The sequence below is a fragment of the Stylophora pistillata genome, chromosome 7 (assembly GCF_964205215.1).
Source record: "Stylophora pistillata chromosome 7, jaStyPist1.2, whole genome shotgun sequence".
In the NCBI taxonomy this organism is placed as follows: domain Eukaryota; kingdom Metazoa; phylum Cnidaria; class Anthozoa; order Scleractinia; family Pocilloporidae; genus Stylophora; species Stylophora pistillata.
Window position 1 is genome coordinate 22,938,217 of NC_142525.1, and position 19,239 is coordinate 22,957,455.

The window sequence follows — 19,239 nt, forward strand, 5'->3', positions numbered from 1 at the left end:
GCCACAGTGAAATTAATTCGTTCTATGGCGACTTTTTCAAACCTTTGAGACTTTGTACCCTATAATTTATAATTATCCACACTAGTCAAGATTATTGATTATTACACGACTCGGGCAGTCAAAGGGCCAATAACTAAAATCACCTAATCAAAATGTTCTCTTGCCGGTCCAATATTCTCTAAGTATTGGACCGGGCACTGTCCCGAATGGTCCCGAATGATACCACACTTGTGTCCCTTTGAACTTCGGTCGTATAATAAATCTCTTATTAACCAAGCTTGCTCGGGACCGTACTGGAAGAGTATCGGCCCTCGGTCTTTTTTGTACGGACCTCGCTGCGCTTGGTCCGTACTGTCAAGACCTCGGGCCGATATTCTCCCAGTACGGCCCTCGCGCTTGGTTAATAAGATATATGTATCGTTCAATTTGAGAAACTGATGATCAAAATCCTAAAATCAGACCTATCGATTTTATGGACTGTCCCTCGCTGATATCATAAGAAATTCGAGGTGCTTTATTACGTGGTTTTCCACTGGCTATGATTTGCATCAGTTATTAACTTGACCCTGTTCTAGGAGGGTTCAACGAACGATTCAAAGATCACGGTAGAAAAGAAATGAATTTTCGTTTTCTACATGTAAACAGGCGTTTCATAGCCGAGATACCCTACGCTGAAATGTTTGGATGTTAACGGTTCCACGGTGCAAATTTTTGCAAAGAGCGTACTCTAGTTGTCTGTTAAAGCGCCTGAATCTCGCACATCATAAATTTACTGATATAAGTGTACTTTCCCGTTGCACAAATGCTTCATATCTCGACCTTTAAATTGGATCAATTGCTTTCTTCGAACCGTTCTGGCCTTATACCCTGTAGTTTAACCTCATTATTATTTTGAGAAACCGATGGTCTACACAATCACGTGATTAAAAACTAGGATCAATTTCAAGTCATATTTATAATGCAGACTTTCCCTAGCTGATGCCAGACGATATTTGCGGTTCGTGGTTTTTTCTAGTCGCCGTACGGTTTTCTTTAGTAATCATCGTGTCGTCGTCCACTTTTTGTGAAAGTACCGTCAAGATCTTGCAGGAGAAGATAAGTGAGCCTAAGAGACCCCGTGCTCACCACGAAAGATGTAATAATTCTCTGTAAAGAACTGAAGGAAGCGTAATTGATCACTACGCTTATTTTTAAAATTGAAGTATAAAGTTTGTTTACCACAGCCGTTAAACTGGTTGGGATGTTTTGTTAAGCTATAAAATGAATTCAGACAACATTCGCTAACAATCTTAATCAGTATTTTGCCATTGTTATTTCAAAACTCATAGTAAAATGCCTGCATAGATGTGGGAGAAAGGGGATTATAATATTTTGATATCCGTCGCGTTGTATGAGAACTTTTGTGAATTATATAAATCAGTGCTAAAATTTCAAAAAGGACGGTACGTTTACTAATCTTTTAAAAAATCAAAAAAGTGCACAATCGTTTCATGTGGTTTATATTAATTAGTCAAGATGTTTTGAAGTTTTTATTTTCTTCCGTGTAACAAAACACTTAACAATCATGGCATGGGTTGGGGTGGTTTTGGAATGTAGGAAAAAGTGCCGACTGATGTTTACCATTTTTGTCGTTTCACTTTAAAAAGCATCAGCTAGCTTTAACTTTACGGTTATCGTAGTATAAGTCACTTTTTAATCACGAAGACCAATATGAATGCTTTTGTTCTGTCCTGTTCTGTGACTATAAAGTATATTATGTTGCGCAAAAATCGCCACCGAAGTAAAATGAATTTGTTTCAGCTAAAACCGTGGCCCCCAAAATATTTTTCTCGCTTGGCCTTACACGTTTTAAATTTTTTAAATCTTCGCCTATTCCTGTTCGTAAGTCCGGCCAAGCCTCTATGGTCATTGGTCCCCGTAGTAATAGCCACTAACTTTGCCTTATAAATACAGGCGTTTAGTTATACTTATAAAACTCCCTGATAAGGTTTATGACAGTTTGAAGAAACGCGTCGGAGAATAAAGAAGTTTTACAACTTTTGTTCGCAGAACTGCTGCTCACCAGTTTATATTTAAAAAAATTGCTAAAAAAATAAAAAATTGTTTAAGTCACTTTTTAATCGCGAAGGCAAATATAAATTTTAATTTATCCTGTCCTTTCCTGTCCTGTGACTAAGTCATATCATGTTGTGCAAAAATCGCCACCGAAGTAAAGTGAGTTTGTCACAAAGCCGGACTTTCATTTACTTCTTATCTCAAGTAGATATTGTAAATTCTGACATTTTCAGATTATCTGATCATTTGGTTAACTTGTGTTAGGTAAAATGTTTGCCTTATTTGGATCAAATAACAGGAGAGGATAGCAATGGAAAACCTAATGGTAGAGGCCATAATAACTTTCGTAGAGAGAGCCTTTTTTGTTGCCGTGTTCCTGCTAAAGTCAGATCGCGTTCAGAAAGCCATTGAGGTGTGCAGCGAATGCTTGATTTTGCTAAACAACACCAACCAGAACATCAAAGACCAATTTATTTCACTACGCTACGGCGCTATCTATGACGTTCTTTTCCGCGCTTATCGTCGTATCTCTGACGACATAAATGCGGAAAGATACGGAAGGAGACTACTTGTCTTATACAACGAGTCTGGTGACTTACTACAAGAAGGATACATAAGCATAGCTCTAGCAGAGATAGCTGAGGGTCAAAACAGGTTAGCAGAGGCCAAAAAACTTTATGAAAAAGGATTAAATACATTGAGACAAACTGGTGATCAAATTGGAGAAGTAAACGCCTGTATAAGACTCGGAAATATCTGTCATAAACTTGGGGAAAACCTTAAAGCAAAAAAGTATTTTGAGAGAGCTCTTGTCAGTATAAATGGAATTGGCGACAAAAATAAAGAGGCAACATGCTATGGAAACCTAGGAACAGTGTGTGAGTCGCTCGGGCAATACGACTGGGCAAAAGAGTATCTCGAAAAAGCACTTGTCATCATAACTAAAATTGGCGACAGAAATGCAGAGGCAACGTGCTACGGAAACCTAGGAACAGTGTGTGAGTCGCTCGGGCAATACTACAGGGCAAAAGAGTATCTCGAAAAAGCGCTTGTCATCAGAACTGAAATTGGCGACAGAAATGGAGAGGCAACTTGTTATGGAAACCTAGGAACAGTGTGTCAGTTGCTCGGGCAACACGACAGAGCTAAGGAGTATCTCAGAAAAGCGCTTGTCATCATAACTGAGATTGGCGACAGAAATGGAGAAGCAGCTTGCCACGGGAACTTAGGAACTGTGTATCAGTCGCTCAAGCAATATGGCAGGGCAAAAGAGCATCTCGAAAAAGCGCTTGTTATCACAACTGAAATTGGCGACAGAAATGGAGAGGCAACTTGCTACGGAAATCTAGGAACTCTTTGTCAGTTGCTCGGAAAATATGACAGGGCAAAAGAGTATCTTGAAAAAGCACTTGTCGTCATAACTGAAATTGGCGACAGAAATGGAGAGGCGACTTGCTACGGAAACCCAGGAACTGTGTTACGTTCGCTCGGGCAATACGAAAAAGCTAAAGACAATTACGAAAACGTACTTCTCATTACATCTAAAATTGGCGACAGAAATATAGAAGCAGCTTGCCACGTAAGCATTGGAGCTGTGTGTAAGTCACTCGGGCAATATGACAGGGCAAAAGAGCATCTCGAAAAAGCGCTTGTTATCACAACTGAAGTTGGCGACAGAAATGGAGAGGCAACTTGCTACGGAAATCTAGGAACTGTGTGTCAGTCGCTCGGGCAGTACGACAGGGCAACAGAGTATCTCGAAAAAGCGCTTGTTATCACAACTGAAATTGGCGACAGAAATGGAGAGGCAACTTGCTACGGAAATCTAGGAACTGTGTATCAGTCGCTCGGGCAGTACGACAGGGCAACAGAGTATCTCGAAGAAGCGATAGTCATCAGAACTGAAATTGGCGACAGAAATGGAGAGGCAACTTGCTACGAAAACTTAGGAACTGCGTATCAGTCGCTCGGGCGATATGACAAGGCAAAAGAGTCTCTCGAAAAAGCGCTTGTCATCAGAACTGAAATTGGCGACAGAAATGGAGAGGCAACTTGCTACGAAAACTTAGGAACTGCGTGTCAGTCGCTCGGGCGATATGACAAGGCAAAAGAGTCTCTCGAAAAAGCGCTTGTCATCAGAACTGAAATTGGCGACAGAAATGGAGAGGCAACTTGCTACGAAAACTTAGGAACTGCGTGTCAGTCGCTCGGGCGATATGACAAGGCAAAAGAGTCTCTCGAAAAAGCGCTTGTCATCAGAACTGAAATAACCGACAGGAATGGAGAGGCAAGTTGCTATGGAAAACTAGGAACTGTGCTTCATTCGCTCGGGAGATACAAAAGAGCAAAAGAGCATCTTGAAAAAGCGCTTGTCATCACAACTGAAATTGGCGACAGAAATGGAGAGGCAACTTGCTACGGAAACCTAGGAACTCTGTGTCAGTCGCTCGGGCAGTACGACAGGGCAAAAGAGTATCTCGAAAAAGCGATAGTCATCATAACTGAAATTGGCGACAGAAATGGAGAGGCAAATTGCTACGAAAACTTAGGAACTGCGTGTCAGTCGCTCGGGCAATATGACAAGGCAAAAGAGTATCTTGAAAAAGCACTTGTCATTAGAACTAAAATTAGCGACGGAAATGGAGAGGCATCTTGCTATGGAAAACTAGGAACTGTGTTTCATTCGCTCGGGCAATACGAAAGGGCTAAAGACTATTTCGAAAAAGCGCTTGTCATCAAAACTGAGATTGGCGACAGAAATGGAGAGGCAACTTGCTACGGAAACCTAGGAGCTGTGTGTCAGTTGCGCGGGCAATACGAAAGGGCCAAAGAGTATCACGAAAAAGCGCTTGTCATCAAAACTGAAATTGGCGACAGTAAAGGAGAGGCATCCTGCTACGTGAACCTAGGAACTGTAAGTAAGTCGCTCGGGCAGTACGACAGGGCAGAAGAGTATCTCGAAAAAGCGCTTGTCATCGTAACTAAAATTGGCGACAGAAATGAAGAAGCAACTTGCTTCGGAAACCTAGGAAATGTGTGTCAGTCGCGTGGGCAATACGAAAGGGCTAGAGAGTATCACGAAAAGGCGCTTGTCATCAAAACTGAAATTGGCGAAAGAAATGGAGAGGCAAGTTGCTACGGAAGCCTAGGAGCTGTGTGTCAGTCGCGTGGGCAATACGACAGGGCCAGAGAGTATCACGAAAAAGCGCTTGTCATCAAAACTGAAATTGGCGACAGAAATGGGGAGGCAACTTGCTACGGAAACCTAGGAACTGCGTGTCAGTCGCTCGGGCAATACCAAACGGCTACAGAGTATCAGGAAAAAGCGCTTGTTATCAATACTGAAATTGGCAACAGAAATGGAGAGGCAACTTGCTACGGAAACCTAGGAATTGTGTGTCATTCGCTAGGGCAATATGACAGGGCAAAGGAGTATCTCAAAAAAGCGCTTGTCGTCAGAACTGAAATTGGCGACAGAAATGGAGAGGCAAGTTGCTACGGAAACCTAGGAACTGTGTGTAAGTCGCTCGGGCAATACGAAAGGGCTAAAGAATATCTCGTTAAAGCGCTTGTCATCAGAACTGAAATTGGCGACAGAAATGGAGAGGCAAGTTGCTACGAAAACCTAGGAACTTTGTTTCAGTTGCTCGGGCAATGTGACCAGGCAAAAGAGTATCTTGAGAAAGCGCATGTCATCAGAACGGAAATTGGCGACAGAAATGGAGAGGCAACTTGCTACGGAAACCTAGGAAATGTGTGTCATTCGCTCGGGCAGTATGACAGAGCAATAGAGTATCTCGAAAAAGCGCTTGTCATCAAAACTGAAATTGGCGATATTAATGGAGAGGCAACTTGCTACGGAAACCTTGGAACTGTGTTTAATTCGCTCGGGCAATACGAAATGGCTAAAGAGTATCATGAAAAAGCGCTTATTATAACGACCAAAATTGGCGACAGAAATGGAGAGGCAAATTGCTTCGGAAACCTAGGAACTGTATGTCAGTCGCTCGGGCAATACGAAAGGGCTAAAGAGTATTACGAAAATGAGCTTGTCATCAGAACTGAAATTGGCGACAGAAATGGAGAGGCATCATGCTACGGAAATCTAGGAACTCTGTATCAGTGGCGCGGGCAATACGACAGGGTAAAAGAGTACTTAGAAAGGGCGCTTCTCATCAGTACTGAAATTGGTCATAGGCACGGGGAAGCAACAGGTCTTGAAAACCTTGGAGCTTTTTCTACATTCCTTGGAGATTATGAAGCTTCGGAAGTGTACTTGGAGAGAGCATTAATCATATCCAAAGATTCTGGATATAGGAGAAAAGAGTTCGAGGTCCTAAAAGCTTATGCCATTTTGTATTTTTGTCAAAACAAAATGAAAGACTCCCTTTCTTGTCTTCATCAATGCGTTATTAAATATGAAGAGCTGAGAGATTTCCTTGGCGTCAACGACCAGTTTAAAACCTCATTTTTGGAGCAGAGTGGTGTATATCCCTACAGTTTCCTTGGCAGTTTGCTTTGTCGAACCGGAAATACTTGTGATGCTCTTTATGTTGAGGAGTTAAGTCGTGCAAGAGGCCTATCAGACTTGATGGCCAAGAAGTACTCGGTTGAAACGCACGTCTCTGCTAATCCACAATCCTGGTTTGGCATTGAAAACATTTTGAGAAAGGAAAAGAACTGTACTTGTCTTTACATTTCTTATGTTGAAAATGACGTGCATTTGTGGATCTTGAAAACAAGTGGAGCCATTCATTTTAAACAAATATCACTTGAAGAGGGTCTTGTTCAGGTTGGGTTACCCAAAGATTTGCCTTTGAGTACATTTTTGGCTGATAATTTCCGGAGTCTTGGTATTTTGCCAATTGAAGATTGTGAAGATCGATCTTTAAATATGGTTGAGTCGCAACCTCTTACCCCCGAGCAAAAGAGCTCAGCAAGGGTGCGTCTCGTGGAGGAGGACGATGACGTCATTTCAATTCTATCGCTGTGTTACAAAATCTTTATTGCCCCAATTTATGACTTGCTCGAGGAGCCTGAAGTCATTATTGTTCCGCACAATACTTTGTACAAAGTACCCTTTGCTGCCCTGAGTGAAAAGGAAGGAGCCGAATACCTCTCTCAGACTCGTAGGATTCGTGTCATTCCTTCTTTGACGACACTCAAGATCATTCAAGACAGTCCAGATGACTATCACAGCAACACTGGTGCCTTGATAATAGGCGATCCCAAGGTTGATTGGCTGCTGCCATTGCCAGGTGCAAGAAAGGAAGCGGAGATGGTCGGACGACTGGTGGGCATTCCGCCCCTGGTAAGAGATAAAGCAACAAAGCAGGCAGTACTTGAAAGGATAGGTTCAGTAAGCCTGATACATTTTGCCGCCCATGGTAACGCCGAGGGAGGAGAAATTGCCCTCTCCCCTAATCCTATTCCCTACAGTCCAAACACTATCCCACCGAGGGAAACTTATATGTTGACAATGGCTGATGTCTCACGAGTGAAAGTCAGAGCTAAACTGGTTGTACTTAGCTGCTGTCACAGTGGAAATGGACAGATTAGAGCAGAGGGAGTTATTGGAATTGCCCGGGCCTTCTTAGGATCTGGTGCTCGCTCGGTGTTAGTTGCACTTTGGGCCATTCCAGACTCAGCAACAGAGCAGCTGATGAGACAATTTTACGAACATCTTAATGAAGGAGAAAGTGCCAGTGAATCTCTTCATCAGGCCATGAAGTGGATGAGAAATAACGGATTTACCAAAGTGTCTGAGTGGGCTTCGTTCACGCTGATTGGAGATGACGTGAGGCTTGAGTTTGGCAAGCAGAGGTAAGATTCAGTCAGAAAAAATATTTCAAAAATTCAAGTCAAATGAGGTGTTAAGGTGGTTCGGGCTTACTCTTCGCTGATATTCAGCGGAGATCCTATGTCACTTTGAATATCAAGGCTAGTATTATTCTCTTTTTTTCGGAGAGTAACAATAGACGCTCTTTGTCAGGTGTAAAATTTAGAATCTCGAAGAGTGCCTCTTTTTCAATCAGTGTTGGCCTTACATACTCTCACATGTTAGGTCTAGTACAAATTTATTTGCCTTACGTAAGAAATACCAATGAAGTTATTTAAAATTGTTTTATTTTTGTTTTACGTTCATTACAGGAAAGAAGACACCAAAATTTGAATAATGAGAATAGCTCCAAAGAAACTGAGCTAAAAGACTTTTAGAGGGATAAATATATAGAAAAAGAAGGGAAAATTCTCTATCCGTTATTTCATTGTATAATTTAAGAAAGGACAATCTAAAATTAAGGATATTCATTTCAAAATTTTGCGTTTTTTCTTCCAATAATCTTGGAAGGATGTATTGGCAATGTCTTTAAGATTCTTTTTTATTTTTTGCACAAAACTGATCTTATCTGATACAACTAGCACGAAACACTGTTAGCGGAGGGCTTGTAATTCAGAAAAGCGAAATCAGGAAAATTAAAAGTAGTTTAGGCACAAAACGAAGCACATTTGTCTTAGTTATAGAGCTCTTTTCCCAAAGCGCTATGTTAGATCTCGTTAACAGAACCCTAACGATTTTTGGGGAAGAATAGCATCTTTACAGAAAATTTTTCTCTTTTGGTAGTTACAGTACTATTTCTTAGTGCTTAAAATACCAACGAAAAAGCACGGATTGCAAAATTAGACCGGGGCAAAACCTTTCAAGATCAATAAGTGTAATTTTTGGGGATAACGTATGTTTGCATGCTGATATTACTCGTTGCTTTTAATTGTTTTTAAGTCAAGGTATTATCAAAATCCTCTTTTGGGAATCGACACTTTCCTTTTTTTTACCACATATTTTAGGAAAAATAGTTCCGGCTTTTTGAGAAACTCTTTTAAAGTATTATGTAGTAATTTCAAAGAAGCCAAAAATAAAAGATAGCTTGAAATAGTTCTTACAGAATCTCGTGAATGTTTGTATTAATCATTTTTCAGAGTACAATGGTAGCAAGTTTCCATATTGTTAAGCATAGTTTCTAATACACTCAACTCAAGTAGATTTTGATTGAAATTCTATTCGTAACACCTTTCAACAAGTCATGACGCAGAATACTGGATGTCTGATGAAAATTGGGAAGGATGGAAATGTTGTATGATGGACTCCATCGGAATCCATTTGTCCGATGAAGTTCATCCGAGTCTAATGGAGTCTATCAAAATCCATCAGAATTACCGAAAAGTCGAGTGGTAAACCTAAGCCCAGAAGAGTACTGTATACGTGAAATTTGCCGTTCGTTCTTAAAGCCATGAAGAGAGACAGCTCATTGCAAGCGCAGATGACTTGATTTTTTGTTCGTTAAGCCTTGAGCGAAACGGCGCTTGACGCAGATAAAATGAAGCACAGTATGCGTGAAATATGACTTTTTCTTAAAGCCCTGAGGCGAAACACTTCGTTCTTCGAGCCAATTAAACAAAACGGTGCTTAACACATATACAAACAAATTTAATCCAGCATGAGTGAAATTTGTCCCTTTTTTTAGCTTAGAAGCAAAACAATTCAAGGACGGATCACGTGAAACATACTATGTTCTTCAACCCTTTAAGCAATACAGCGTTTTTCACAGACAAGTACAGTATACGTGAAATGTGCCTTGTTCTTCAAGCATCATGGGAAGCGAGAAAGAAGCAAGCGCGGTGACGGCAAATGTTGTCGTCCTTTCGGCTTTTATATCAGCCCGCTACAACCGTGCAACAAAGACAAGCGAAACGCTAAAGGAATAGATCACGTTCTCGAAGTTATTGAGCGAGATGACTCACGTAACGGACGTGACACGGAAAATAAAGAACAAGCTTTCCCGTTTCTGGTGTCTAGTGCTTTAGCACGAAGACTCCTACGGAACAGTGCAAAAAATTTCGAAAAATATGCCATACACCACAAATTATGACGTCATACCAGTAAGGCCACCCTTAAGTATACATTTTGTGATGGTTGACATGACAGGGAAAGAAAATGTTAACCAAAAAATGTGTAAGAAATCGATTTATAATCGTGAGGAGTCAGAAAAGAAGAAACTACGACGAATCCCATTCAAGAAAAAAACAGAGCGAGGAATAGTCGGGACCAATGGAATTCGGAAACGAGAAGAAAACAACAAGTTGATGAGAATGTGATGTTTTCTTTCGATACTGTGGGTTTGTTATACCCACGCGTGGATGGTGAAGTAGGTAAGTGAAGCGGTCTTTTTTCCTAACTTTAGAATGAGTTTCTTCCAAATGCGTATTTCAATATGCCCCAGTTTTCGAAGCTGGAACAGATTTGGCTAAATTAAAGGCTTTGAAACTGCCTTCGAGTAATCGATGACTGCTGTCTTCGTAGCTACCAACAACGACGTTTCAAAGACAGCGCTGCATTTCCTATAGCCTGTGTGCAGACGGACTTTCCTTCGTTCCTTCGTTAAGTCCGTCTGCGAAATAACGAACAAAACCGTGTTCTGAGATCCCCGCAACTAACAGGGAAATATATAGTCGATCGTAATTTGCTATTACCTTCACTGGTTGAAACGAGCCTTTTGATTGGCTCGCCTCTTCGCTCCAGTCTTTTGCTCCTTTGGGTAAATGTTTTGGTTTTTCGCACGTGAGTTTGACAGATTGACCAAGGCCTTAGTTGTGTAGGTGTACCTGAACGCAGCAGATGGAAATCAGTGAATGTCAACGTAACCTTTGCTTCAAATATATTGAAAAGGAATGTGAAAGATATCGTGTGGATGGCAGAGGAAAATTCAATGTTCGCACAGAAATGAAAACGCTACCATTTGAAGTAGCAAATAGAACTCAATATGTTTGTCGTATTTGCGTAAATCAACTAAAAAGAAGAAGTAATATCCTCAATCAGGTGAAACAGATTGAAGACGGCTTTCGCATCAGCCAGGTTTCTGCACAAAATTCTACGCAAAACAAACGACCAGACGAGAGTGAAGATCTTTAAATCACACCGAAGAAAACACGCACCGATCAAGCATCGAAAATTCTCGCCTTAACGCCAGTCAGTCATTCCTCGAGATTTCATCGACTTGAAAGTAACTTTTCACTGCTTCGAAAGCACAATTGAATTCCAACACTCTTCTGAAAACTTCGACGACGCCATATCTCTAACATTCGTAAACTTCAGCGAAAAACTGGAGCGAGGAGGCGAGCCAATCAAAAGGCTTGTTCGAACCAGCGAAGGCAACAGCCAATTATGATCGACTATATATTTCCCTGCTAGTTGCGGGGGGTCTCAGAACACGGTTTTATTCGTTATTTCGCAGACGAATGAAGGAAAGTCCGTCTGCACGTAGGCTACATTTCCAATTGGAAAAAAATATCGAGGTTGTCCTTGTGGCAAATGCCGAACAACCTAACCCCTGACTTTGGTTGCCTGATGAGGACTTGATTGTCCCTTAAATGTTGTATGATTGTCGGCTTTAAATTTTACGTTCTGAGGCTGTGAAATTATAAATGTAATTTACATTTGATTCACAGCGGCGTGAAACAGTGTATCTGATATAAAACTGCAGGATGCCTTCTAGTTTAAAAAACACAACGCTTTCACTTACTGTTAATGTTAATAAAAATATTTTTTTGTATCTTCTGAAGCGGTTTAGTAATTTTCTAAATTCCAACACCCCTAAAACACACAACCCAAAACAGCTAAATTTTAAAACTATTCCTAGACAAATTACGTCTCAGGTAACGAAAGGGGTGTCAAATCTGTTCGCTCAAAAATTAAAAAGTCAAAATTTCCGACTTAAGATTGAAAATATGAAAGAAAGTGGACTTCCAATTTTTTTATAATTTAACTTCATTCAAGATGAAGCCAAGAAATGCATTCCAAAGCGCCAAGAATTCCAAAGTGTCAATAATCTTTTGTGTCGTTTACCATTCAACAGCTAACGGACAACCCGCGAACAGTGTTCTGTCCAACTATATTCGATCAACTTTGGACAGCCTACTTATGAAACAACCTAATGCACTGGTGGTGATTACCAGGGATTTCAACCCTCTTTCGACGGGTCTCAAACCAAAGGACTTGACGTAGTCAAACAATCTTAACTGAACAAATGGTAAAATTTAAGACCAGAGATACAAGAACCCTTGACTGGTTTCTTACGAATAGACCCGCAATTTTTCAGTTGTCTCAGCTACCAAAAATAGTGAGGAGTGATCATTTTACGATTTTAGCAAAACCAATAACAACTAGCACGCATCTACATGTAATCCAAAAGGTAACGGTGCGCGATTTACGGGACATCGCGTGGCGCGCGTTCGGACGTTGGCTGACTAACGAAGGCTGGTCGCGGTATTTTTCGGCAGAGTCATGCAAGCATAAGTTTCACATTTTCACTACCGAGCTACAAAATGCAATCGACATCTACCTTCCCCGGAAAACAGTTAGAATTCATCCAACTGATAGACCTTGGACAATGAAGAGAATCAAGATGCTAATTAATAAGCGGCAAACTGCATTCACCCGTGACGGAAAAGACTCCGCTTCCTATAGGCGTTTGAGGAATAAAGTCCAATGGGAAATAAGGTTGGAAAAATAGCACTATTACCATCATAAAGTAAGTGACCTTGGGCAGATGGACCCAAAAAAATGGTGGAAACAAATCAAGTTATTGACAGGTCAGGATATACAACAGGAATGGTTCCATAAATTCCTTGGCGAAAACTGTCCAGACAGTTAGGCCTTAAGCCCCGGCCAAACAAGAAAGCTGCGCCACGCAACAAGACGCAACATTGTAGTAGTAGTAGTAGTAGTAGTAGTAGTAGTAGTAGTAGTAGTAGTAGTAGTAGTAGTAGTAGTAGTAGTAGTAGTAGTAGTAGAGAAAAGGCCATACAGTTAACATTAAACTGCATTAAACCAAACGAATCCTAAAACAAAAAACGAAAACAAGCAAAAAACCATAGTGACATATACTGTATCTCTTAATCTGCATTACAGGTAATTGAGTTTGTAATCAACAAAAAGAGAATGGATATTCTAGAGAAGGAGCTAGAAAACATTGGTGTCCCATTTAAGTTTTTCCAAGTACAGTGTGAGAATGGGTCATGTCTCAAACACAGTGGACTAGACTGGATGGTAGGAATGCTCATTGCTAAGTTATCAGTTTTCTATATACACAAAGAAAGTTGAAGTTAACTTTGAGATTTTCATGTATTAGAGTTATTTTCATTACTTTACGTATCACAGCGCAATGGTAAGCCATAACTAATACTGATATCAATGAAGATATTAACAATAACAACGATATATTATCTCAGGTAAAGACTTCGGAGCAATCCTACACAAACTGGATCATAAAACAATCTTTGAGGGGACAAGTCATCAAAGAATGACTTAAAGAGATGTGAAGAAATTATGGAAAGTAAACATTTTCTTGTATTAATTTGGCCACTCTGATCAGGGAGTTAAATTTAAGTCAATATCTAAGGGGCATGACCACAATGAATTATATTAAAAGATATAGTCATCTACATACTTGCTAACTTTATTGATAAAATAGGGTTTCAGTGATCTGGTGGTAGCACCGGACTCGGAACCAGGCCAAGAAAGCTACAAAACACCAGAACAGTTCAAGGACCATGCAAGGAAATGGGCGAGACTCTTTTGAATGGTACACCATGATGAGGTAACTGCATTTTTTGAAAGTATTGCTTTGTTGAGATAAAATAAAAACGTAGAGTTGAGATTCTTGGCAATATAATTCAACATTGATCTTTTCTCAGCATATAGACAATTGAACAAAACCCAGGCAAAAATTAATCTCTGATATAATAACACTGAAACCGCTAAATTGAATACAAGGTACTTATCATTATATATTTTTCTCCAATTTTTTCCTTTTAGGATGTGACTCCATATATACATGGTAATATCCATTTCTCCGTTGTGATGATAATTTAAATGATTTCCAATCCTAACAGTAATTATAAAAGAACTTATTAAACCCCCATGAAAAATCTATTTTGTTTTGCTTCAGCTCTAGTCTATCATGTCCCTCAGTTCCTCGAGAAATGCGGAGGGCTTTCCATTTTCACTTGTCAGCCAGTGGAAAAGAAAAGCCACCAACAACAATCAAGAATGTTCCACCAGGGAACACAGAAGGGAGGACGGAAGTCCAGCTACACAAAGCAAGTTATGGAAAAAGAAAACAGGAAAATCTATGCCAGAGTAAACAATCTCTATAGAACAAAGAGAACATATCAGAGAAGTGTGCATACAGAGGAGGATCCTAGAGCTCTGTGTCACTCCCGACTCCCTTGGGAGTCCGAGGTTTTGCCGGTCACATGACTTTTGGCTGGAATCGCCATGTGCTCGGGTTTGCGGATGTTTTGTGTAGTTTTTTATCCATTGAAGAGAGTTTTAAAAAGGGCGTTATTGTGTCTTTCGTTGGCTTAAGCGAACGGTTCGGTGAGTTAATATTTGTTTTTTTTTTTGTCGTTCAGGCAGGTATTTGGAGTTTGATGCCTTCTTTGTTTGTTATTTTCAGAAAACCTTACTTTCACTTTCATTGACCGAGGCCGTGCGGCCAATATATGAGCTCGAGTTTTCGGCGTTCGTTTGAGATAAATAAACACAGTACTACGGTACGAACACTCTGCATCTGTACACCCACCAGAATCTGAAGGAAGGTTAGAATGTGCTGTACCAGTTAACAGTGTCAAGTTCAAGTTTCAAGTTTTTCAGTGTAAATAAAACAAAATTGCTGATATCTGACTTATATCTTGTGAATGATATATATATGAAAAAAACTAGATATGAACTGAAGAAATACACATACACCAACATGTTTGGTCCTCGTTACAAGCGAAGGGGTTTTGACAAGAAGTAAGAATCAGCTGCCATGCTTACATTGAAAATGGTTTTATACATGCAGCTTAACTCTTCATGAATTTAGGTTGATTTAGGAATTGAGCTTAAATCACGACCTGTTTTCCAAATCGTTGGAGTGAGTCGTTTTTAGCTAGATTTGATATATCTACGGGGTTTTAATTAATAATTTACGCGTCAAGGACAAAAAATCATGTCAGTGATGACGGTTGAGAACGATCTTTGACCAATAATCTGCCAAATCAAACCTTAAACTTGTTCTGGCACGCCACCAAATGAATAATGATTATCTTCTTTTTCATTCTACTGACAGAGCGAACAAAGCGTTAAAACAAAAGCGAGGCGTTCTACTTAGAAATTGCGAGATTCCTCCGTTTCTATCCTCTTGAAGAATCAGCAAAAACGATAAGAATGGAATAAGCTCCTTCCTATTGGCTAGTCAAAACAGATGTTTGGACAAATATCACTCATTTTATCTTATATAAAAGCATTCTAAGAGCCTCCTTATATTGGTGTTGGGAATTTGAATGGAAGTAATTTAAAACCATAAGCCATCTGGTAAAAAGTTATAATATGCTAGTTGATCATTTCCTATTTCTTTGGCGGTCTTCCTTTTGACGATAAAAATTGCAATAAAATACTTCTAAAACCTTTACAATACATCTTTAAAAGAGTAGCTAAAAAAAAGCTTGTCGAGGACGTTTCGACGTCGACATAGCGCCATTATCAAGTCAAAGAGAATGAAAAGTTTAAGAGGCTTTAAATACTAAAACGAAAATACTATAGGTACTGCTTAAAACGTTTCATAACAATAAATAGACAAAAAATCTTAAAAAAAAGTTTGGCACGTATGGTTTACGTCTTCAACTTCAGATTGAGTTTCTTGATAAAAAGCACTAGAGCCTTCAAATCTTTTTGCCCTCGGAGTTTAGCTGTTATTAGGATATCTTTTATGACTTTCGTCTGCAATTTGATAATAAAATTTAATAGTTTTAAGTTGTCATTTCCCCATTTGTATGTTCTTGGTATCTGGTGAAGCCAGATGAGATTGTTTGACAAAGAATCATTTTCTTCTGTGCGCGCGTTATTTTCTTTGTTTTTTAAAAGTGTACTTTCTCCTTAGCAGAAAAACAACTCCAGAGGTACGTTTCTCAAAAGCTTCACCTGTGTATGCTCTATTCTAATACGCTTAAAGTTTAAGATTATTTTTAAACTCTGTACATTTTTTATTAAACGTGGAGAGCGTCGAATTCCTTCTTAGGAGGTGTAGGGCTTCTCCTTTTACGAATCCTGTATTTACCCCTGACACCAAAACAACTTCGTGTGCTAGAAGGCGCCAGCTTCTTTGTAATGCGTTTGCCTGTTAAGGGTCGATTTCCCGTTAAGTGACTCGCGTGAAGGAATGTAATTCATGATTTTGGTATTATTCACACAGCCATCGTCAGAGAGTGTGACTGCTACCATTTGTGTACTAGATTCTTAAACGAGGATGCATCAGTGTCAAAGTTATCCAACTTATAAAAGGGGTGATGAGATCAGTTTGACCGAAGACATTTATCAGTCCGGTTCCAATGCCACTATTCTAGTCACATTACCACCGAATTTCCGTGCTCGAAGATATATCTTATCCAAGACTTTTAAAAGTTGTTGTCATTGCTTTTTCGCGACGCCAGCACTTAAATTAGAATCAATATATTACTGTTTTTTTTTCGTCTGTTATTGAGAGCGAGAGAAACTTCAAGTAGTTCTCCCGCATATCATAAAAGTCAAAGGCGTGGTTCCTAGAATTTTGTAGTTCTTTTAAAACATCATAGGTTGTTATTCTCAAACAGTTTTTCTCTTGCATAGTTTCATCTCACATAAAAGAGTATGTAAAACGTTTTTGAAATGGTCCCAGTATTCAAACAAAAAACTGTAAACATTTGCTAAATCCGTTCCTGAAAAAACGGTGGCGAATAATATATCAAATGGTGGGTAATAAAGTCTGTTGTTCAAAAATGTTATTACTGTTTTTGGAAGTCAAGTAATGGCTTCCACTGCCCATGTAGGAACTATGATCAGAAGCGTTTGGTCATTGGAGATGTTGGACCGTAAAATACCCTTAGTTTTTGGACTTTTACAAAACCAGAACAAGTTGTCTTTACTTAAGGGAGTGGTTAGGGAAGAAATGATATAAAAAAGTTCAAATGGTTCAATTTTCCTGAGGTCTCATAAATATAGAACGCAACCCATTTGATTGAATTGTAGACGGCTTTTCTGTTTGTCACAGCAGCAATGCAAAGCTAGCTAATTCATTATGTAAAAATGCAGGAAATGGGGGTTTTTCCAAGGGTACTCTAGATCTCCCAGGGAATTAAATATTCTAACCTACATCAAAATTCACAAAGCAACAAGGCTCCGGTTGTTCAAAGGGCGAATAACGCTATCCAACGGATAAATCGCTATCCAGCGGATAAGTGTTATCAAAACGTACTGCGCTATCCACCGGATAGAGATTTATCCAGTGTATAGCGTTATCCATCCTTCGAACAACCGGGGCCAGGAGGATAATCAGACATGGTTTGATGCTACACTTGTTTGAGGATTTAAAGAATGGGAAATTACAATTCATAGACCCACCGTTTCAACACTCCTGTCCAGTGCCTTCACCGTGAGGGGTGATCTAATCGTTGCAACAAGAGGTCCCTTCTGCTCACTAGTTGGCTGCCCTTTTTTCTAACGAGGTGTAAATAGGCGTCAGGTAGCAAGTCGCCATTATCACGATTTAAAGGAACATGGGCGGAGTTGATATGCCTGGCGTCCAAACAAAGACGCTGGTCTGACTGACGTTACCACCATAATAAAATATCCGTTTCTTTGCTTAGTTTTGAGGTTCTCCATGATTTACGTCTTGTTTTTAAACAATACTTTGCCGATCCAAGGTAGTTTCCTTGTCGCTAGTAATTAGGTTTGGCCTTGTTACATGAAATTTCTCAGTAAACAACCTAAACTTTACAACATATATAGGATTCTACGAAATTGTCATATGCTTGTAGTATTTCTAGCAACCCAAGATTATTAGTAAAACGCGTAACGGCGTAATGGTGTAAAGAGAAACCACGTAACGGGATTTTTTTAAATATTATTATTTTGTTTTGTAATTTTTTTTTCATTTTATAGTTTTTTAAAATTTTATCATTATTTTTTTAAATGTGAACATTACCATTCGTGATTGGCGGGTTTTTCCCGCCCTTTGGCCAAAGTTACCGCATTTCCGGAGACACTAGAAAAAGCGGTCGCATTTTCTCTCGCTTCCATGAGGTCTGTCATGGAGGAAAACGATCGATGATGGTAAGTTTTGGACTTTCGTTTTCAGTCAGTTAGTTTCCTTTTTTGATTCTCGATCTTTTCAGTCACAATTTGTTTAGTGTAGTTGCAGATCTCAGTAATTGAGTAGTTTTTGCGTCCGGCGCGCTATTTTTCAATTCTAACAACTTGCGTTTACGATTTTCCGCAGAAGTCATTTTCCTTGGGGAGAGAAGGCTTTCTGGTGAGTGAAAGTTCAATACTTAATTTGATGGTACATAACATTTTCTGTTAAAAAATTTAACTCATCTCTAACGCTTATTAATAGTGGTCACTATAGAAGAGCCTTTAAAATCGCTTTGAATGTAGGATGTAGCGATGGCGATAAAATAGTATTTTTAATGTGGCTACTTATCTGTTGACATCCTCGAAGACCCAGGGGTTGTGGGTCGATTTCAAGTCAGGGCATGAAGAGCCCCTGGGGACATTGTCTTACAAGACTAGTTCCAAACGGTCGCAGTCGTTCTGCCATCTGATTGGTGCCAGAAAATCTTTGTGTTTTTCTGCCCAATCAGAGTGAAGTGTGCTTTCGTGTGCACGGACATATACTAATAGCTCAGTTGCTCGCTATGTTTGTTTAGGCCGTGCGACGGAGATTTGCTTGAGGTGAAAAGTTTCAGTCTTAGCACACAATGTAAGAGAAATCGATCAGATTGTCCGCGAAAATCTTACCGGAAATTATCCTGAATACTTTCGCAGGTATCATTAGAGAACGTGTTAACGTGTTAGCTAACCGGAAACACAGCTAAGCTTTCTCTAAGCGCTTGCTGGAGGTCGTCCACGAACTTAAGCCGTATTGTGAACGACTTTACTACAAAGCGAAGATTAGATTTTGGCGCGCACAGAAAGCAGAAAGCTACGTAGGCGAAAGAGCCAGTTGCTCGACATACCTGCGTGGCCCGTGCGACGAAATAACTTCACGGGATTGGCAAAGTTTCAGTCACAGCAAATTATGGAAAAGATCTAGAAAAGATTTAAGCTTAAAT

At 39.8% G+C, this 19,239-nt stretch overlaps 1 protein-coding gene and 1 pseudogene across 2 annotated transcripts in view; both read left to right on the forward strand.

The window, feature by feature from the left end:
- LOC111346069 (uncharacterized) overlaps positions 1–8,998 on the forward strand; it is a 9,317-nt gene extending 319 nt beyond the window's left edge. Inside the window, exons 2-3 of one of the 2 annotated variants that reach the window (XM_088728698.1) lie at positions 2,354–7,878; positions 8,211–8,998. In XM_088728698.1, coding sequence (XP_088584824.1) covers positions 2,366–7,878; positions 8,211–8,271 — 5,574 coding nt within the window. In that variant the 5' untranslated portion in view covers positions 2,354–2,365 and the 3' untranslated portion in view covers positions 8,272–8,998. Of the gene's footprint in view, positions 1–2,353; positions 7,879–8,205 lie in introns of both variants that reach the window. The other variant, XM_088728697.1, reaches the window with a different exon arrangement.
- Positions 8,999–13,048: 4,050 nt separating this feature from the next.
- Positions 13,049–14,807, forward strand: LOC148727149 (uncharacterized; annotated as a pseudogene).
- The last annotated feature ends 4,432 nt before the right edge of the window (positions 14,808–19,239 follow it).